At 44.2% G+C, this 22,549-nt stretch overlaps 1 protein-coding gene across 1 annotated transcript in view; it reads right to left on the bottom strand.

Moving 5' to 3' along the window:
• The window catches only part of Skap1 (src kinase associated phosphoprotein 1), a 289,021-nt gene that overhangs the window by 15,219 nt on the left and 251,253 nt on the right, over window positions 1-22,549 (bottom strand). The window contains exons 10-11 of the mRNA XM_036197928.1: window positions 19,868-19,918; window positions 12,132-12,232 (exon numbers count right to left, since the gene is read on the bottom strand). Coding sequence (XP_036053821.1) covers window positions 12,132-12,232; window positions 19,868-19,918 — 152 coding nt within the window. The remainder of the gene's footprint in view (window positions 1-12,131; window positions 12,233-19,867; window positions 19,919-22,549) is intronic.

Raw genomic sequence — 22,549 nt, 5'->3', positions numbered from 1 at the left:
ACGGAAATGTTTAATCTGCTCGGCCCATCTGTGCTGCGTATTTCTCCAGATCTCCCTGAGAGAGGCGCCTTGAATCTCCACATTGCCTTTAATATTCTCCTAAATCACCTCCCCACTGCACTTCAAGGGCCATTGCTACAATATCACAGGTTCATCTAAAGTGCAATGGGGAGGGGGTGGGGAGGAGGTGCAGGCTGGGAGATTTTTTATTTTAAAATAATTTCCAGAGATTGTCTTTTCTGCTTCCTTTAAAAAGAAAGGGAAAAAAAAAAGGAGAAAGTTATTCTATTGTTGCCGTAAGGTTATTGAGGTTGTTTGGTGCAAAACAGGGTAGGAAAGAGTGGAATCATTCTCCAAAGAATTATATTTATTAATCTCCATTCCCTCAATTGGGCATGGGAGGGGTGAGCAGCTGCTTGCGTCCTCTTCTCTTTTCCTTGCACCTTGCTAGGGTGAGGCGCTCGTGAGGATCTGTGGCTCTCAGGCTCACGGCATCCATTTGGGCTTGGCAGTTCTCAGGGCTCACCCTGCCGCTGCGCCACTCCAAACAAAGCACTCTACATTTATTCCCTGGCCAGCATGTCCTCCTCACGAACGGGCACGTTATATTTTTGATTTTGGCGGAAACCCCCTTGATTTTCTCCCCTTTAAATGCAGATGTTGAGTGTTGGAGTACCACTGCATTTCCATACCTGATTTTGCCAGATTCAGCTATGTGGGGCTAGAATGTGGGAAGCTGAAGTGGATTTTGGAGAAAGAGGGGATAAGTCACTGTGTTTTAGACCCTAGATGTATGGGAGAGAGTCGCACATCACCAAGAAAATTAGGATTCCTTTTGCTTTGTGAATTAAAGAAATGAATAATTTAATCTCAAGATTGTTCCGGCGAGGGAAAGGCGAACGTCCCAGTTGCGGGGGCCCTACAGCCTGTCGGTGTGTTACATCATCTGCACACATAGGCGTTTCCATGACAACAGCTTATAGCTTCATTTCCTGGATCCCTCTAGGGGGTGTCACAGCCAGATCCACCTGCTTTTCACCCTACCCTCGGTGGGGTCATGGTAAGGTCGCCAGAATAAATGAACGCGGGTACTAATGATCTGTTTACTGCTGTTTATGCTCTGTGTGTGTCAGGGGCATGCACATTTAGAGAGCTCATTATGGCTGCAATTAGAATGCACCATCGCCAGATATTTAACTCCTTTTTCTTTTAAATTAGCATTTTAATAACATTCTTTGAGCAGAGAAACAAAATGACCATTTTTCACGGACAAACTTCTAGCTGTAGGTGCAACTTTAATAGCAAAGTTGTGAAGGAGAAAGAAGGGAGAGGGGGGAGGCCATTTTTGCCACTTTCACCCTCCTCCCTACCAAAAGGATATTTTTATTTGCTTTCTAACACACTCAATTTCCTAAATTTGTTTTGAATCCAATTATTTGGGGTGGTTGAAAGTACCATGCTCTTGTTGGACGGAAATTAGCAGCGATTGAAATTAACTTTTTATGTGACCTGTGAAAGGGGCTAAAATAATTACAAGTGTAGAAGAAATCCTCCTTCCCGGAGACCCTCGCTGTAGGAGTGGGCTGCGATACTATTCTCAGATTATCTTCCTACGACAACCCTCAGGACTTTTTTTTTTTTTTTTTTTTTTTTAAGAAGGTGACTGCCATGATTGCTTCTGTGTTACAGTCCTTAGGATTATCATACAGAGCATACGTGATGACAAACACGCTATTATAAGCAGGATAAATAAGAATCAGGCAGAAAGACAACAATAACATGGTATGAATTACCATTTTAAAAAGGTCAGATCTCGGAGCCTCAAAGAGCAGAAGAGTTGGGACACAGACGAAGCAATGCAGACAGAGACCTACTTGGTCAGAATGTTCTGGAGGCATTGCTTTTTAGGGACCAGCCGACACCTTCTCTAGCTGTTTACAGATGCTCTGTTTGTGTAAAGTACAGTGAAAAATAACAATTTGAATGTTTCGATTATCTTTCCCAGGCCCTTCCATTTTCATTATTTATTTCCTATAAATCGGGACCTTGCTGAACATAATTCTGCAGACAAGGAGGTGGATGGGACAGCCGATGGGAACGAGGAGATAGATGGTGGGCGCGTGCAAGATAGATGCTACCCGTTTATGAAAAGGAGAGGCGTCTGCAACGAGCATCCACAAAGTAGAGCAGGCGAGCGCGCAAACTCTAACCGGCGGCGGTTATGGATGGCAAAGGTGGAGGAAGACTTGGGAACAGGTACGGAGAGCCTACCCTCCTGGAATTCACGTCCAAGTTCTGCCTAAGACGTGCCACGCTTGCTGTGGCTCCGGTGAACCTCACGAGCCTTTCCATGACAACAGACAGGATTTCACAGTCAGAAGACTTGAGAGGTCAATAGTTGAAAAGCAAGAGTTAGAAAGAGAGAGCTTTATCCACAGCAAAACAATCCCACACACCCCCACCCCAAATCCCATACCACAGAAGAAAAAAATTTAAAGACGCAGCAGGAAAAAAAAAAAAAAGGAACCTTTCTAAAAATGCAAGTTTAAAATGTTTATGCTCTTGCCTCAGCCTAGTTGCACCTAAGAATCTGCCATTTCATAAATAAAATACTGATGGCACAGACTATAATTTGGTGATAGCTACCCCAGGACATATCTAGATGCATTTCTGTTATTTTAATTAAATACTGCATTATGGTTTGTGACAAGTATGCAGCTACGTCGTAAATGAATTCCGAATTAAAGTGTTACTTAGGCATCCAGTAATTTTTGTTTCAGTCCTCAGTTTTACAAAGCAAATAGCTATAAAATCAAGATGTTCATTCATTTACAGATGGAGGCGGGTTGCTGTTGCTGGTTTTTTTTTTTTTTTTCCTCCTTAATCCTCATGCACGAAAGGAATCTGGTTCCCCACACTCTGAGCTTATGAACCACATCACAAAGAAAACCATCCTCTCGACTAGAATGTGAAATGCTGAATATTAATTGCCAGTATTATGCTTATCTTTGCAGTCAAGTTCTGTCTTTTAACAGTCATCCCGGTAGGCTGCAGCCTTGGACTGCCAGGAGAGTCTTTGTTGAGCTGTTAGGAACCTATTTGGTTTCATTTTCTTGAGAATCATAAAGTTCATAAATGCTCCATGGAAGTTTCTAGATTTGAGACTCTTCCCAAACATGGGTTATTAGAAAGGACAGAGAAACTCTTGTATCTCTGTGCTTACAAAATGTTGTATCTCTTTCAAGAAAAAAAAAATCTTTAAAAATTTAACTATATTACCATTTCCTTAATGAACTGGAGATATAATTTGATATCACTAATTGGTTGTAGTTTAAACATCACTTAATTGGTAAATTAGGAGAAAAGTTTGGAATTTTCTTATTTATCAATTGAGTTTCACTCAAAATTTCCCATTTGAGTTTCACTCAAATTAATATAATTGGGCAAACAGATTTTTTTTTTGTTTAAATCTCAGGATTTGTCTTTAATATGTCCTGACATATGAAAAATTTTAAGATAGCAAGTTTTCTGAACACATCATCTATTATTTCTGTTTGGAGAATCAATATGATCTTTTAATTAGCATTAAATATCATACATCTATGGATATCATCAGCTTCTAGCTTCCTGTGTTCTCATCAGTTGCCTCGAATCTCCTACAACTTTGACAGAAATTACTGCTCTGTATGTTTGCAATGAGGCTATAATGTGCTTCAATATTTTTCGAGTTTGGTTAGAGCGCTGAATCCATACAATATCAAGAAACCCTGGCAGGAGAGGTTGAAGGAGGCTGAGTTCCTTCTCAGAACATCATGACTCAGAAACAAAGCTTTGACGACTCCTCTTAAATAGGGCATGGCACTGAAATGCCATCCAGCCTCTCTGGCAGATTAGCAAGGAGTTTCTTACTAAATCTCTGTCTAATAGACACGCAGCTGACTCTGCTTGTTACAGTACCGGCGGCAGGAAATGGAGGGATGCCACAGTTAAAGACACAAATTTTCCCTGTAATATATTCCAATGGAAACCTTGGAATCCAATACTACATGGGCATATCTAATAAATTCACAATATTTCAGTCTCAACAGCCTTCACCGGTTAGTTTTAAAGATTTATGTGGTAAAAAATTACTCAGTGATGAATATGGTTTATTCTGTGCAGTATTGGAGGTATAAGGAATTAAACTACCGTCTTTAACAGTGAATTTATTATTACCTCTGTCAAAAGACGAAGCCTTTAACAGCATTTGTTATAAATTCACTACAAAATAAATGGCTGGATTTTTTTTTTTTTTAAACACTGGAGTTTGTAAAGCATCAGGCGATTCTGAGATTAACCTAACCCCACCACAGCTTAGGTGGTTCTATGTAAACATCTGGTGTGGGACTTTCCACCTGACTGGCGTGTGTGTGTGTGTGTGTGTGTGTGTGTGTGTGTGTGTGTGTGTTTTGAAAGTGAAAGGTCCTGACTAGGATAACAGTTTAGAAATAGGGAGATTAAAGAGAAAAATGCAGTTGAATCCCCTCTCTCTCTTTTAAAAAGGATTTTTATAATAAAGAGCTGGGATTGAATGGGATAGTGCTGGTGTGCAGTTGGGCCCCTTGTTAGTTGGCATGTGTGCATGCATATGCACACACACAAACATCCTCTCCCTTTGTCCTCTCTTGGAATGGGTATCCCCTCATTTATAAAAATTACCTGGAAGGAATGAGGCTGCCAGGGTTTGTTCTAGACGATTGGTTCCTGTCTGGGGGAAAGGAATGGCCTCGACTGAATTTGACCGGTGTATGACCGTTGCCTTCCAGCTGACCCCAAATCCCATTCCCATCCTCCTAACGCTAGCCTCCCATAGGGGTTATTAATGAGAGAAAATACCACCATCATCATCATCTTCGTCATCACAGCACGGTGTTGACCTGCTTGTTAACATGAAATGGGGTGGTGGGGACACCTTCTGCGTTTCTCCCATACCATTATAAATACAAAAAGATATTTTCTGGTGGTGTACCCCTGTCTCCCCCTTTGGTTAGGTCAGAGGTGAGTAAGAGTTCGTTGACAGGCGGTGATCAGTTCCATCACACTGTTTGGACAGTCTGCGCCCTAGGCCTGTATTTCCCTCCCTCACTACTCCCAAATTACCTCCCAAATAACCTCGGCACATCCCCCACTCAGTCAAGCAGAGGGTATGGTGCCTGAGGAAGTCCTGAATGGACACTAGATGTCACCAAACACCTCTTTTCCCTCAGAGCCCTGGAATTAAAAATAAATAAATAAATAAATAAATAAATCCTTCATTTAAAGCAATTGAGGGGATTAACTTATTGGTTTTTATGAGCATTGCTGTCACATTCAACTAAACACACCTAAAAGAGGAAGTATCATTGTATTCTGATTTAAAAACAACAACAACAACAACAATATACAGATCTCCTAGAGAGGAAGGAAGGGCTCAAGAGAGGAGAATGGTCTATATTGCAAAGTAGTCCTTCCAGGAGGTAAGGGGGAAAAACTTTTTTTTTTAAATTCCATTACAACAGGCAATCCGTTAGCACAGAGCAAATGTGCCAGGGCAGGCCCTGCCTCATTCAGATGGCTGGAGCCGGAGACAGCTGTCTCATCCCAGGTGGCAAAATGACTGGATCCTTGTTCATCTAAAGTCCAGACACCCATATCCGGTGCCCCCAATAAACTGTTCCCACCATCCAAGAAGACAGGCCAAAGTCTGGCATGGTAGAGCCATGAAAAGCCCTTCCTGTCCCGGCTAACCTATCATGTAAGTGTCAACCTTAAGGGACGTCCAACTTGTTATGCCAATGCTGATTTCCAATTGAATAAGATCCTGGACAAGGCCTTAGAGACTCTAACACCCATGGGTGATGGACACAACTGGAGCCCCAGAGATGCAGCAAGTGACTCAGTTTACCAGTTCACAGGGTCAGGGATGGATTCTTCTATCCAGTTTTAACTAAGTTTTTTTGTTTTAAAGATTTACTTATTTATTTATTTAATGTGCACAGGTGTTTTGATTGTATATCTGCTGTGTGAAGGTGTCAGATCCCCTGGAACTGGAGTTATAGACACTTGTGAGCTGTTATGTGGGGGCTGGGAATTGAACCCAGGTCCTCTGGAAGAGCAGCCAGTGCTCTTAACCACTGAGCCATCTCTCCAGTACCCCAGTTAACTAAGTTTCTCTTTGAGTTTTTTGAGACAGTCTCAACATGTGTCCCTGGCTGGCCCAGACCCAAGTTGCTTCAGATTCAACAGAGGTCTGCTTGTTTCTGCCTCAGAGCGCAGGAACTAAAGGTGTGTGGCCCCTACACCCTGCAAAGTTTCTCTTTTTAATTTGCGGGACGGATCGTGTTTCCGTCATAAATCACTTCTGGAACTGGAGACTGGTTTTCCCAATGGGCATTCAGTTCTGTGGTATTTCAAGCAGCAAAAGAAAGACCTATATTATTTAGAGGAAATGTTCTCTGGGGAGAGAGACCTTGCTGGCTGGAAGTCAGGTCACTTCTCTGAAAGGGGACTTGTGACCTCTCTTATCCAGATAGAAGCATCTTTATTTCTATTTATTTATTGGTTTTCGAGACAGGGTTTCTCTATGTATCCCTGGCTGTCCTGGAACTCTTGTAGACCAGGCTGGCCTTGAACTCACAGAGATCTACCTGCCTCTTCTTCTTCTTCTTCTTCTTCTTCTTTTTTTGGTTTTCAAGACAGGGTTTCTCTGTGTAGCTTTGCACCTTTCCTGGAACTAGCTTTGTAGCCCAGGCTGGCCTTGAACTCACAAAGATCCGCCTGCCTCTGCCTGGCGAGTGCTGGGATTAAAGGCGTGCGCCACCACTGCCCGGCCAGATAAAAGCATTTTACTTCTCTTTGTCTCCACTGACAATAAGTGACTGTAGAGGTGCTGGTCCACAGAAGGGCCTTGCTGTCCTCCAAGACACGGAGGAAAGCCAGGGCAAGGTGTCACCGTACTGAGGGTGATTCGGCACCTGCCCTGTCATGCCTGCTGCTCAGACAGAATGGATTTTTGGAGTACACCTGTTGTTGAACTCCTGCCAGCTACTGATGGCCACTCACACCCCCCGCCTCCCTCGCTGTTGATGCCTGGAATGTCAGACAGGACCGGGCAGCAGCGGGTGTGTATTTCAAACACAGCAGATGGATTTTTATATTGGCTCCTATTTCATGTTCAGGCAGAGCGAGCGCCACACTAACCACAGCCTCAGTGCTGCCGAGTTTGCTTCTGTGAGATTAATTCTGTGAAATTAATTGGGACAAGATTGAAAAGGAAATTAAAATGCAGCTGAGTGAACAGGCCTCTCAAACACCTTTTCCCTGCTCTATTCAAACTTGAATTCTGCGGTGGTCGCTGGCATCGTGGGAAATAATTTACGAGAGGCAGGCTCTCAGGAGTGATCCGTTACGTCTGAGAAGACCTGCACCAGCGCCACAATCTGGAGCCACGGAAGAGCGTTAAACACCCTGCTGTGGCTTGAGCTGTGTCCCAGCTCCTGGGTGGGTGGGTGGGGGGGGGGGCAGGGAGGAAGGGAGTTACTAGAAAACAAAAAAGCCGTTCAGAAATATCCGGGCCCAAAAGGGGTGCAGGAGCATCCGCTGGATGTTCACATCCGCTTTGTTATTAAAATCTTCCTCTAATATATTTTAAGACCCAAATTGGAAGCCAGTGAGTTAAGTGGGTATGAAGCTGCATGGGGCCTAGGAATGCTCCGATGTGCTGAGCCACGGTCAGCAGGAGGGCTTTCTGCTGACTGGGTCCTTGTGACTGCTGTGAGACTGGTTCCATGGCTCTGGCCTCTTCTGGAAGAGAAGTTGGGAGGCTCTTCCTGGTGTCAGTGATGAGATTTCTAAACCACAGAAGACACAGTGGATTTCCATGTAGGCCTCTTCCTTGGGTAGTGTTCTTACCCAAGTGAGAGAACTTTGTGCCTCAATTGACGGAGCCTCTGTGAAATGCTTGGTATATGAACCACTTTTTTCATTAAAAAAAAAAAAGATTGGAGCTACATTTATTTATATGTGTGTGCGCAAGTGAATGCCACAACTCATGTTTGTGTATGTGGAGCTCAGAGGACAACTTTTGGGAGCTGGTTCTTTCTTTTTGCCATGTGGGACCCGGGGATGAAACTCAGGTCGCAGGCTTGGTGGCAAGCACCTTTACACACTGAACCATATTGCTGGCCCTCATTTTGCTCTTACCTTACCAATAATTCATTGAATTCATAGTAGATGCCCAGCACCCAAGGGTAGTTTTAGTGTAGTGTTAGCAGAAGGCAGAGAATATACGAGTTGTAGAGATAATTAAGGGCTACATACTTTTTCACATACATTCTCTGATCACAACCCTTGAACAGAAACTATCTTACTTTTTACAGGTAAGGACATTAAAGTCTGAAAGTTTAAGTGACTTTTTCCAAGGTCACATAAATAACCTGCTTGAGAACAGGATAGATGATAGGTATTTGGTTAACGGCATTTATCTATCAATCTATCTATCTATCTATCTATCTATCTATCTATCTATCTATCCTCTCTCTCTCTCTTTCTCTCTCTCATCATCTGTCTCTCTATCTATCTATGGGACAGAGAGATGAGTCAGTGGTTCAGACCACTGGCTACTGTTCCAGAGGACTTGGGTTCAATTCCCAGGACCCACAACCATCTGCAACTCCAGTTCCAGAGAACCCAAAGCCCTCTTCTGGTCTCTGAGTGCACAGACATGCATACAGGCAAAACACCAATACATAGCAAATAAAAAAACAAACAAATCCCCAAACCCAGCAGGGAGCAGCAGGGGCCCAGAGCTAAAAGCTGATATTTTTCTGCTCCTGTTTGCTCATACCCCTTCCAGGCCCTGCAGTCTCCTTCCTCCAGACATTCTTTCCAGAGTTTTTCCTCCCCACAAGCACCTATATTTTCTGAGACAGGGTTTCTTTATTATGTAGCCCTGGCTGCCCTGGAACTCAAAATGTAGACAAGTTGGCCTCACACTCACAGAGTTTTTGCCTGTCTTTGCTTCCCAAGGGCTGGAATTAAATGAGCATGTCATCAAGCTCAGCCCAGTATTTCTTTAATAAAGGGATTTATTTAGCTTGGTAGTGGAATATCCAGGGTCTAGCATGCAGAAGGTCCTGGATTTGATCTTTAGCATCATAACTTTTACTCAGAGAGGGATAAACCAGTTGTACCTATGGGGGTGAAGACAAAACAGTTGGTAGTTGGAATGTTTGCTGTTTAAATGGAGCAAGTAATTAAAGCTAAGAGAGAGCTCTGTGTGGGCTTCTTCTGCAGCTCTGCGACATCAGGCCCACTGTGTTTGCATGGGAGTATCCAGGGTGGGAGAAACGACCCCCTCCTTTTACAGGTGAGGGAACAAGTCCAGGTGAGCTGAGGTGTATAGCTGTGCCATACATTTCCCAGGGAAACAGACGTCTGCCAGTTTTTAGACGGAGGCTTCTCTTGCCCAGCGAAGGTGCTGCTGGCCTTTGGAGTAAAGGAATATGGAGTTCTTCAGACATCATTTTTGGGGACTAAACTTAATTGGGGTTATTTTGTTCTCTTGCTCCAGGTCTGAGAGGTAGCTGGTTCCAGCAAAGGAGGCCATCTGGAGCTGAAGTGGGATGAATATGAGACACAGTTCCAGAGAGCAGGGGCTGGCCCGACTTCTGGATGGTACTGGAATCTCCTATCTGCAGGAACTGGTTTGTTTGTGCTTTTTTAGATACAAGCAAATAGGATGGGTGGTCTTTTCAGGTTTTTTCCTGTCCAAGGGCTCTGATTGAGTTAGGTAATAGAATCAAGGCAAATCCAATCCCAGATGCCCCCCAAACCGACGTTAAACCGGAATGCAGCTTCGTAAAGGAACGTTCCTCAACGGCTACTTTCTCATTTCCTCCTCTGATTTGCAGGGATTAGCAACATGAGGAAGGGAGGCACCTGGTACAGTTTAGGGAGCAGAAACACTAATGGACTTAGAACCTTCCGGAACAGTGGAGAAAGAAGCTGATAGAATTAAGCCAGCGAGGCATTTTTACCGAATTAAACTCTGACGCACTAGCATGTAGTCATGGAGGGGGGGACGACAGAGGTTGATTTTAAAAGACCAGTCTAAGGTTCTTAGGCATCTCGCAGAAATACCACAGCCATGGTAACCGCACACCATTCTATATTGCGGGACAGGTCACTGCACAGCCCCTTAGATCTAACTGGAGGAATGGGACCCCCAGTGAGAAGCCATTAACAAAGGCAAAAGACATGTAAAACAAACAAAATAATCATGACGGAGAGAGAAGGCCAGCCGCCAGCCTGGCTCTGCACCCCCCTCCTGCTTCAGGCACCTCCAGACAATGTAAACAGTTAATTTGTTCACCTGCAGGCTCTGGGCAAACAGAGGCCTGGTCACACCTGAGTGGATAACTCGATTACCCCGTAATGCCAGCACGGTAATGTACACAAATTCTATTACACGGCAAACCTTGCTTTCGGGCATTTGAAATACCAATCAGGCCAATGTCCACTCCCTTCTTTGCTTCCAATTTATTCTTGGTGTATTGGAGCTGCACCGAAATTGTAGTAGGGTGGTGCTGAGTTAGAATGGCAGGGGAAATCACAAGAACATGTGATCTCACCCAGCAGGGCCTGCAAAGCTCTTACCTTCCTGCAAAGGGCTACATCTGAATTTAGTCCCCCACTCCCCCTCCAGACTGGGTTTCTCTGTGTAACAGCTCTGGTTGTCCTGGAACTCACTCTGTAGCCCAGGCTGGCCTTGAACTCACAGAGATCCGCCTGCCTTTGCCTCCTGAGTCCTGGGATTAAAGGTGTGCACCACCACTACCTGGCTAGTTCTTTGTTTAAAGGGGCCTGATTCATTGGAATCACTGGAAGACACTTAGAGTCAGACTTGGTCTTTTCCTTTTTTTTTTTTTTTTTAAATTAATTTTGATTGATTGATTGATTGATTGTGTATGCCTCAGTGCACCAGTGGAGGTCAGAGGACAACTTTCGGGAGTCAGTTCTCTTTTTCCACCAGTTCTCTGGGATTGAACTCAGGTCTTTGGCCTTGGCAGCAAGTACCTTTACTCACTGAGCCATTTTGTCCACCCCTTGGTCTGTTCTAAAGGAGCTTACAGCATATTTCAAGCACAAACAGATCCTTGGTGTAAGTAGCACCAGTCATAGAATAAAGAGAAACAGCAAATGTGGTGTTAATAACACAATGGGTTTTCTCTTTTCCTTCATGAAGTCCACATACTCAGCAATTAAAGAGCAAATTATGCCTACCTCAAAACCGTGTTTGTAGATATGGATGGGATACATAGAGAGAGGCCTTTATGATAAAGTCTCTTAGCAACAGAACATGTCTTAGTCTGGCTAGATAGTATGTGTGGTCTTTGTTGTTTGTTTGCTTTTTACAAGGGTGATGAATAGTTCCCGCAAACTACAGCCTGCTACTCTGGAAGATTCTCCTCATGATGATAGACAGGCAATAATCCATCCCTTAAAGAAAAAAGCCCCGTTGCTATACGACCAACAATAGTGTGTATTAGCTGTGTCTGGGGTTAACTTATGCCTGAGGAAGAGAATAAAGTTAGCTGGGCTGTGTGGGATTGGATTCAGTAGGTTGGTCTTATCAGCACTGGCTCAAACCAATTGTGCTAACTGGTTCTGACTCCTCCTTCCATAGGTAATTATATTATCATCTCATTTATCTATAAATGAATAAGAAGCTAGTTTACCTAGCCACAATGTTTTCAATAGCATTACAAAGTAATAAATTATGTACATAGTGTGACCTTTATGTATCATAAGTCCTTGGAAAACATCAAATTTTGATTGGCATAATTTTAGTATTGTATCTATTTCATTATATATATATTTAAATTTGCTTTATTGTATTTTTAAATGTGAAAAAATGATTCCTGGGCCTGAATTTTTAATTGAAAATTTTCCTAAGAATTATACATTAAAGGGACTTTTGATCTGTGTGGAAGAAGAGCCATGTAATATACAGAGAGAGGTGTTACAGCATGCCATTATTCTGATTATGTAATGATACCAACAGGAGTGAAAACATGGACTTTGGACTCAAGCCCTATGTTCCATGTTTTTACCTTGCTCAGAATGCGGATGAGGTCACCTCGTTGGAAGGACAGTTCATCTGGCTGGTCACCATGGCAATCCCACAGGCCCTGGTAATAACTGGCATAGTCCACTGATCAAAGAGAAGAAAAAGCAAAGATAAAAGGAGTCAGTTCTGCAGCAAAAGGAAACCAGGGTTCCGATAGAGCCTCTAGGAAACCTAAGAGTCAGGGGGCTCCAGAGGACACTCAGTACATGCAAAGGACTATGGGAGGAGGAGGAGATCATTAACTCCCATAAAATATTTACAGATCACCCCTAGTAGGAAATTCTACTCAACAATATGGTAATAGCTGTATTTATTAATAGAAGAAAATCAGGCACATGATTTCTCAGTTGGTTTGCAAACAAGTGGTACAGAGATGTATCCCAGTAGACTTTCTGGATCCAGGGAATCTACGTATCTGAGTATGTCTCTCTCTCTCTTTTTTTATTTTATGCATTTAAGGAACAGAACATTGCCTTCTGCCTATCTACAAGAGAGGCTGAGTCAGCCAGCATTCTTCTGCATCATGGCTCACATTTTGGCCTCCTCTGTTACACGGCAGCTTCATCCCAGGCATTTCCCACCCAGGTACTTCATGAGGTAGTCACCAATAAATACTGAAACGAATAGCCCAGTCTTTTAAGTGGAGCCATGGGGGTGTCTCATCCATTACAACTAAATTCTGGGTGGGCTGGCCCTTTTCCAGCATCTCATTTGTAGACCCTGAACATGTCTGCCAAGATTTATCTGCCAGCCCCCGGGGAACAGAAACCAAAGTGATCTGCATTAAAAATGAAAGCCACTGAAGACAACAAACCAAGCTTTAGAAAGCACTGGAGAGATTTCCTGGGCTTCTCAGCGAGGCTAGATGGCAATGATGCCACAGGACAGCCATCGATTCTTAACAATGAAGAATTCGTATCGACCCTCTCCTACCCGGAAAGGTTAAACACCAGCGTACAAAGTGGGAGAACATCTGGGGATTTGAATGGCAGGAGAGCTAATGCCCACTGGACCAGGGATGGTCCATGTTTCTTAGGCTGTTTCATACGAGAGCTGTGAGCCTAGCACCTGCCAAAAGTGAAATTTGATTGACGGGATTCAGGAGTCCTGTGAGGTAGTTAAAAATCTATGTGATTTTTAGCTGGTACATGTCTGTAATCCCAGCACTTGGGAGGCTAATTCACGAATTCCAAGCCAGCCTGGGCTACGCTGTGAGATTCTGTCTTGAAAGCAAATGAAAAAATAAAATTGTGTGGTATTTTTTGGGGACTCTGTCTCATCGATTCCCACCTACTCTAAATTTGTTTGGACCCTCTCACAGGCACGGATGGTTCTAAGGCCTCTCATGATGGGAACAGATGGGGAACAAATGGTCAGTGGGACACAGAGGATCTGGCTCTACTTGCTCCCCCCCACAATTTGTCCCTAACTTATGAATAATTCAAATAACAGAGGCCCAGTGGAACGAATTCCTATATATCTTTGAAAAAGACTCTTATTAGGCATCTTAGAGTGCACAAAAGCAGAGGGGAGACTGACTCCTTTAGGTTAGAGCAGATTGCAAACAGAAATAAAAATGTCAACCATAGAGACGGGGGGGGGGGGGGGGGGGGTGTTTTCTTTACACAGAGAATTGTTTGTCTCTGCAGTTGACAATAGAGGGCAGCAAACAGAATAACCATAGGAAACCTTCGGCCACTGACTTAAGAATATGTTGGGAGAAAAATATATCGGGAGAAAAATGTTAACTGTTGAAAAGAGAAAGCATATATTTTGGGGGACATTGGTGCATGAAATGATAGAGAAATATCAACCTTGAAAAGTGATGGCAGTTTCCCCAGAGGATATGTTACACATTCTCAGTTATAAGGGAGTTCATAAATCACCCCAAGAGTTTGACTAAGTCTAGGAATGAGGAGTCAATTTTGACATCAATATTTTTTTGTGGATTTGTAGATGGCAGAGAAAATAGTCTTTTTTAAAAACAGGTTTAACAAATGCAGTTTAGCTATTTGTGAATGGTAGAAAGGCTGACAGCTATCTTGGCATTCTCTAGTCTAGTGCCTAGTCACTGGGAGTTCCTGCTTCTCAGGGTGTGCTTGGGTGTGCACTTCGAAGGTATCTTTTGGGGATATATGAGATTCCTACTGAGATTTGATAATGGTGTAAGAGAATACCCCGGGAATGGCCTAAAGGAAAAGCACAGTAAAAAGAAGGCACACACCTATAATTCCAGAAATCAGAAAGCTGAGGCAGGAGGATTGCTTTGAGTTTGAGGCCAGTCTGGGCTACAAGGTGAGTTCAAGACTAGCTTGGGCTATATAGTGAGAGAGATCTTGTCTCAGGGAACTGGAGCACAGGGAGACAGGGAGACAGGGAGACAGGGAGACAGACAGGGAGACAGGGAGACAGGGAGACAGACAGGGAGACAGGGAGACAGGGAGACAGGGAGACAGATTCAATCAATCACAGGGAATGGCAAGAGCCTTCTAAGACGCAGAGAACACAGAAAGTCTTTTGATGTTCAGGAACCAAGAGACAGCTTAGTCCGAGATTAAGGACCATGACACACAGCTCCGAAAAGTTAATCAGAATGATAGGGCTAAAACTGGAGAGCATATTCAACCTGCTGTGTAGACAGAAGTATGTTGGTATTAAGAAGATCAATGTAGGGGGAGGTCATTCTTCAGCTGGATAAGGTTGGACCCCATATTGCAAGATCCTTGTTTAACTTGTGTGGTTTGTATTTATGGATTTGTGTGCAGGCAGCTTCATGAATTCATTCCTTGGCATCCATCGCGCCTCTGCACAGCACTTGGCTGAATGCCAGGGACTGTAGTGGACACTGGCAATTTCACACTGGTCATACATGGCCCCTGCTCCCCAGGCTACCCTCTAGTGGGGAGGCACTGTCAACCAGAGTTCCTATCCCAGTATTCAGGACCCTGAGGAAGCTGAGGAAGCTCTGCTAAGAGGGAACTTAGCAGAGTCTTCAGGATCAGGGAAAGCTTCTTTGAAGCTTCAGTTGTCTACAAAACCCTGATCTGCTGAGTGTCACAGAAAGACCTCGAAGTTGGAAGGAGGTGAGGCTGAGCAAGACTTCAGGCCTGAAGTTTGGTCCCAGGAAGGGCCTGAGGGTCTGCAGCTCCGCAAGGCCAGTTCCTGATGCCCTGAACCAAGCTTGCTCATTCTCACAGGAGACTGAGAGCAGCTAGGATTCCCAGGACAGTGAAAGGAGTTAGGAGCCTGATGGCAAGGCTTGCTCTCTGGGCTGGCTTCTGGCCCAGTTAGGTTTTCACCACACTGGCAACAGCTTAAGTCAGAAACGGTGCAATCTTCTGACCAGTTAATTAATTCAAAACGTCCCCATTCTCATTTTGAGGACATTATTCCATCTAATTATTTTTTTCCAGTCTGTCCATTTGGAATGAAAAACAAAAGAATAAAGCTTAATGCCAGCATTTCTCAAAGTCTCTCCAAAAAAAAAAAAAAAAAAAAACCCCAAAAAACAAAAAACCCGTAACTCGGCACTAAATAAAGCCTGGTAATTCAAAAGCAAAAGCTCTAATATATTCAGCATAAAACAGACAGAGGACCTAGAGCAATAATGGTAACACTAATAACTAAAACAGTTATAACAATTAACAACAATTACAATGATAGGGAAGCTAATGGCTATGATCACTGCATTTAAATTGCTAACAGCGCTGAGAAGGAGTTTTTCTAGAGAAAATGGGGAGGTGGTGGCAGGGAGTGTCTTGTTCTTTCTAATCCTGTGTAGGGGAGGCTAAGCTTCACGTGAACAGAGTATCACAAAGAGCTGACACAGAATTGTTTTTTTCTTCTTTTCCAGGTGGTCATCACAAGTTATTTGCCTCCCCACATCAGGTTCCTTGTGAGCGGTGACAGGCGTTTCTCCTCTGATGGAGTCCAGGCTGGTGCTCCTGGTGACGTGGTCAATGGAAGCACCTAGGCAAAGGACCAGGACACCTGTCTGGCTTTCCTTGTCTTCAGGAACAGCAGAAGCTGACTGTCCTCCCAGACTTTAGCTGTGAGGACACTGGGTGACTTCAGAGTTCAAGCTGAGACCAGGGGGAAAGGGGCTCAAAGGTGGTCAGTGTGTGTTTACATTTTCTCAATGAATGTAGCGTGTCAATGAGGCCTGGCAGCAGGCACAGCTGTTTAAATTAGGAACACCAGAGACAAAAACTTGCAAATAAACCTAGCAGAGTAGGGCCAGTGAGAGTTGAGAGTGGACCCAAACTCTGTAAACAGTGTCTTGAAATGCTGCCGTCTAAGCCAAGCCAGGAAGGGCCGCCATCTTGAGTCCATTCAAAGCAGACACCCACTGCTACTTTATTAACAATTTCAGAAGTATGAAAAAATTCATCAAGTGCACTCACTGTGGCACCAGGGCAGGGAGAGTGGTTTTTTATTTTGCTCATTTTCAATAGCATCTGCTTATGGTTCAAGCCCATTTCATTCTGAATAATGAAATTACCATGCCCCCTTAATTTTGCAACTGCAATTTATATATGGGGAATAACCAAAGGTCCTGAGATCACCTCATCTGCTCCTTTTTTTGGGGTCAAAATTTTTAGCTGGGTGATGCTCAACTCACTGTTGGTCTTGGAAAAACCAAAGGGTAAGAGTTGCAGGAGCCTGTGTATCCTCCCTTTTCTTTGGTGTGGGAGTTCTCTGTATACAGGCACCACCATGGGCCTTCAGAGGGGCTCCAGGATGGAAAGCTCATGAATAATCACTTTTCTGCTCTTCTGAGATGACTGGATGCTTAATAAGACCATGCCTAGTTTGCTCACAATTATTGAGAGAGAGAGAGAGAGAGAGAGAGAGAGAGAGAGAGAGAGAGAGAGAGACAGACAGAGAGACAGAGAGACAGAGAGACAGAGAGACAGAGAGACAGAAACAGAAGAGATAGGGCGACAGAAGGGGAGACAGAGAGAGGGAGAGGAGAGCCCATTCCAAGGTCTTCTTTGGGCAAGGATTTGATTGTCTAAGGGTGACTTGTGTCTCCATGGCATGACACACCCAAAGCAAAGGAAAGTTTTATACAAACAGCCCAGAGTGAGTCTTGCTTTGGGCTACCAGAAGTTACCTTCTCACAGCAAGGCAGGAAAATACGATCACACCACTAAAGACTTTTAGTGTTAGATCTGCTGTGGGAGTGCTAGGCTGGAATTTAGAGAGAATCTGAGGTGTTGAAGAATCACTCATTAAAGTAACCCTGTTACTAACAGTCATGCTGTAAAGCGAGCTCTTTATAGATTGAGCAATCAATACTACAAGGCCGTGATAGATTTTCTAGGTAACAGAATAAAATAAAAGAAATTGCATCTTACAGGGTCATTAACACTCAATAAGGATAAACTGAATTCTGTTCCTCCCTCCCTCTTCGGATAAGATCTGGAGTTGGGCTTTAAAAATGTTAGCAGGTCTGTCAGAGGAGAGCAGAGCATCAAGAGACAGGGTCTGTGGGGTAGTCGCAAGTGCTCAGATGCCAGATGCCAGAGCACCTTATGGGGAAGGGCAGCAGGACAGGCTCGTTTGCTTAAAGCCTTTCCCTCCCAGACACCTGAGAAAAACTAAAAGATGCAAGCATACATAGCTGACCTATGACCTTCCTAAGAAGCTCCTCTGTCCTAGCCTTCACTGAGGCTCTTGGCCCTTCCCCCAGACCTCTGTATTTTGTCGTTATGGAACTAAGAGATGACAACGGGACATTACGTATGTGTTGCAGTTCTTATAGCTTCTTTGGAGAAAAGGCACTATATAAATTCAATAAATAAATAAGTAAACGCAAATAATAAAAATCCCTGCCTCAGCTTCTGCAGAGAGAGCGAAAAGTCCTCCTGTTTTTTAATCACCAAGTCACCAATCATTATAACTGGTTGGTAGTCCAAGCCGCAGAAACATATTTAGAGTTAGCCTTATGTTAATGGCACCTATTTGTGAGGCAGAAAGTATGGGGAAAAAGATTTCTTTAAAAAATAAAAATTCCTACTTGAATTATACCTGTTGGGATACCTGTTAGGTAAAAAATAAATCTCCTTTCACCTCCCAGACAGAAACAGAGAGAGACAGAGACAGAGGCGGAGAGACAGACAGGGAGAGACAGAGAGAGGGAGGGAGAGAGAGAGCGCAAGCCACTCAAAAGGAGAAAATGGGAAGAGGGAGGGTTCTGGAAGGGGAATGCAAGACTTTGCCTGGAGACTGATACTTCCTGACTGGAGTTTGATACATGTTGGCCACAGGAAGCTTCCAGCTGTCTGCCCAAAGCATCCACGCAGGGTGTATCTCCCATGCTGGTGATGGAAGTTGGTTGAGAAATGCCTCATTTGGGACATGTTTGGTCAGAACAGATTTTTCTGTTGGAATTTGGTATAGCAAGCAGAAAATTATAGAAATTAGGTGTCAGGGCTGGAGAGATGGCTCAGCTCTTAAGGGCTAAGGATCACAACAAAACTTCAGAAATCAGGTCCCAGAGGACTTAATTCCACGTGCTTCAAGGCCCCTAACATCTCTGAAGCTTCTGCACCCGCTTCTGCTTCGGTAGCATGACCTCTGATGCCATGGACGGTCTTCCCTCTTCCCTGAGAGAAGCTGGATCTTTGCAAACCTGAGTCCTTCACTACACCTTTGAGAGTCACCGCCTGCAGGGGTGGGGAAGATGGCTCAGTGGGGAAAAGCACGTGTCCAGCAAGCAGGAAGACGCAGGTTTTAATCACCAGAGTCCATCTAAAAGCCAAGCAAGGTTCTACATATCTGTAATCCCAGTGCCTCCATAGCAAGATGGGGGACAAGAGACTAAAGAATCCTGGGGAGCAGGTCCTGGGCCAGCTATGAATGAGAAGAAGAGGCAAAAGGAAAGCAGGAGAGGCAGGAGAAAAGAATGAGGAAAGGGCCAGAGGGCGGGGAGGGAAGAGGAGAAAGAACTCCCGAGATTAACATTTCCATAGATCCTGGGGGCTGGGGAGGATCTGCTTGTATCCAAATCAGACCTGAATCCGGTTCTGCTGATAGAATGGATGTCCTTGAGGTGGCCCAAACAATGTGTGGCACTCCCTCACTGATAATGGAGTAAGTCCTTGGTCCAATTCCGGAGACTTCCCCGGCGTCTGACCTTAGGAGGGATGGGCTCTCTAACAGCCTGAAGCATGGCTAACGGTCTGGGATGAATCAGATGTAATTTTGTATTCAACAAACCTGCTACATATTCATTTCCAAATGTGCCTGGCATCAAACCAGCCCATGCGAAGTCAGCACCCCCCCAGTCATTCTATGCTTCACCCCAGCTTCACTTTTCAGATCTGACACATTTCCATTCCCCTCTGAACTTGCAATCTCCGAGCCTCTCAGGGAGGCGACATTTCCATTCTTTCCATTCTCCATCCTCTGATCTCTTAGAGATGAGGCAATTCTATTTTCACTGCACTGATTTAAGAAATACTGATAGGAAAAATAAATATCTGGTTTGGCTTCCCACCTTCGGAAGACAAATCTTGGCTGTGCTAGGACATCGATTAAAGTGATTGGGTGTCTGCTTTTGAAGTTAAGGCACTTCTCTATCCAGCCACTCTGTTTTGGGCTTTTGGGGTCGTGTACCAGGACTCTGTTCATTAGAGAGTCCAGTAATGGTAGTGCTTTCTCAAGCCGGAAGCCCCGTTGTTCCGCCCCGTGTTGTGCGATCGTGTCTTGTACCTCGCCGTCGATGAGTGCCGAGTGCGTCCTCTTCTAAATCAAGGTCTTCATCTGAGGGGACAAATGATCAGCGTTAGCCATCATCTTCACGCTCTTTCTTTTGAGGGGGGGTGTCACCTTTCTCTGAGCTCACTGACCTCCTCACCTTTCTTGTGTTTCAAAGCAGAGTCTTGCTATGGAGCCCAGGGTGACTTTGAACTCATGATCTCCCTTACCTTAGCCTCTCAAGAGCTGGAATTACAGGCATGTGTTATCATGCCTAGTTAGGGAACTCTCTCCCTTAAAGGAACTTTCATTAACACGTTTTCTTCGTCTTTGCCCTCCTCAATCATCTCTCACCTTTAGGTCTGCCATCCTTTCCTCCCCTTTCTATTCATTGTCCATTTTCAAACATTCTGAAGTACACATTACACACTGGAGGCTGCCCTAGGAACAGGGGACACACAACAGACAGGCATGCCGAAGTTCCTGCCTTGATGAAGCTTCCAACCCATTGAATCACCAAGAGGCTTATCAGGAGACCCAACTCTTTCCCTCAATCCCCATTTCTTCTTTCTTGGTAGAATTCTTGCTTGTATTTATTATCTGTATGCAGCCATCTTCTTTGGCTTCAGTCACTCCAGAGTTAGGGTTTGAGAGAGAGGGAAGGGAGAGAGGAAGAGGAAGAGAGAGAGAGAGAGAGAGAGAGAGAGAGAGAGAGAGAGAGAGAGAGATTGATTGGTAGTGAGTTTTAAACCTTCTGTGATTAATTAGTCCTTAACATATCCATTTTTGTTCAGCTGTATCGGAGGCTGGTCATGTACATAGTTTTATGTTCCTAGTACTTGAGGCCTGTAGTTAGTTATCTTTTTACTGTTTTATTTAGCCTGCCTTGTTCATTAGAGTATAGGCTCCTGAGGGCAGATGGAATGGTCTTTTAATTAATTGCTGTGGATTCACAATGGGTTCTAAGTCAATGTTAGTGTCTAACTCCAGTCAAGTGTTTATATGGCCAAAGTCACAATGTGATTGGCCCAAGTTTCTTACCCTCATTAACCTGTTTCATCTCAAGCTTCATACTCCTTAATGTAACAGGAACTAGGCCTTTATTAAGAAAGTATGTGTGTTAGACTAACAGTTGGTAATCCTATTTTATAATATAGAGTTATAATGTCTATATGCACGTATATGGGGCAGAAATAGGCTCACTATTCTTTTCTCTCTCTATCCCCTCTTCTCCTTTTCTCTTACACAGTACACACAGACAGTCAGACAGACAGACAGACACACACACACACATGCACACACACACTTGCCTTACATCCTGTGGAAAAGGAGCACTTTGAAGGAATATTTTCTAAAAAATGTTTTATTATTTTATGCGTATGAATATTTCACCTGTGTATATATATGTGCACCACATGTGTGCCTGGTGCCTGTGGAAGAGAGTGTTCCGTCCCCTAGGACTGGAGTTACAGGTATTTGTGAACTGCCATATGGGTTCTAGGAATTGAACCCTGGTCCCCTGGAAAAGCAACCAGCCCTGTGAAGAATTCTTATGACTAGGTGAGGTCAGCAGCGGGGAATTCCCCTTTCGGTCTGTAGTGCTTCCCAACCCACCCTCAAGGTACAAAGATGTAAGGTAAGGAAGGAATGAAGTCAAACGTAGGGAACAGGGCACGTAGAAACAAATCCAACTAAACGTCATCCCTTCCCCCAGACTCCTCACTACTGCCCCCTTCCTTCCTTCTTCTGCTAGGATGGTTTTCCTTTTTGCTATGGGGCCAATTTTACAGGCCTGACAATATTAGAGGGTGCGTCGGTGCCTCCTCCTTGTAGAGATGCCCAATAATTTGGACAGCAAGCAGCTCCTTTCCTGGTATCAAACAACTCAATCACAAGGCCCAATAATGTGCTGTGCTCAAGCACTTTTGCAGAGAGCGTTTATCCTACCGATGCTGCCCGTGCGCAGCTGTCTCTGCCTCCCAATTCTAATCAATGTAAATTGGGTCAGATCTCCGCTGTGAATTACAAATTGGATCCGAAGTTGGAGGGTCACCGTGCCTGCTACTCCACCTCCTTCCCACCGCCATTAGATGGGAAGCTACACCAAAGATCTTTTCTAAATAAATCAGACTTTATTGTAAAACTCGGCCACTGACGAGACATAACCTCATTAGCATTGATTTTAAAATAAATTATTGAAAGTGGCCTGCCTGCTCTTTGCATTTGTAAAAAAGGAGAATGTAAATGTATTTGCAATGATAAAAATGAAAACTAAAACTTGATTCCTTTATCCTTTCAGGCAACAGCACTTAATCTAGTCATGATACAAAAAGGGAAAAAAAAAAAAAAGGAAAAGAAAAGAAAAATGGAAGCGTGTTTTGTTCACTTCCAGATCCCAGAACAGAGTCAATGATTTCCACTGCACCTTTGGAGTCACCCAGAAAGAAAGAAAAATGCTGGCCATTAAGTGTGTGTACTATTTGCTGCTGTTGCCAGGCCCCGTGGTGATGGATGTGAATGGGAAGGAAGCTCAGGTCCCCGGTTCTCTTCTATCTGCCTTGTCCCCTGGTGGCTGAAAGTGGCCTCCAGTTAAGAAGCCTCATGGCCGAAGGGCCTGGGGCTGTGTCCCAGGAGTCTCTGGAGGTCTGAAGATGGGGTCCCGTCACACAGTGGAGGAAGCCCCTCCTACAGTTGGTT

The sequence above is a fragment of the Onychomys torridus genome, chromosome 8 (genome assembly GCF_903995425.1).
Source record: "Onychomys torridus chromosome 8, mOncTor1.1, whole genome shotgun sequence".
NCBI lineage: Eukaryota > Metazoa > Chordata > Mammalia > Rodentia > Cricetidae > Onychomys > Onychomys torridus.
This window is presented reverse-complemented; position numbering and strand designations above follow the sequence as displayed.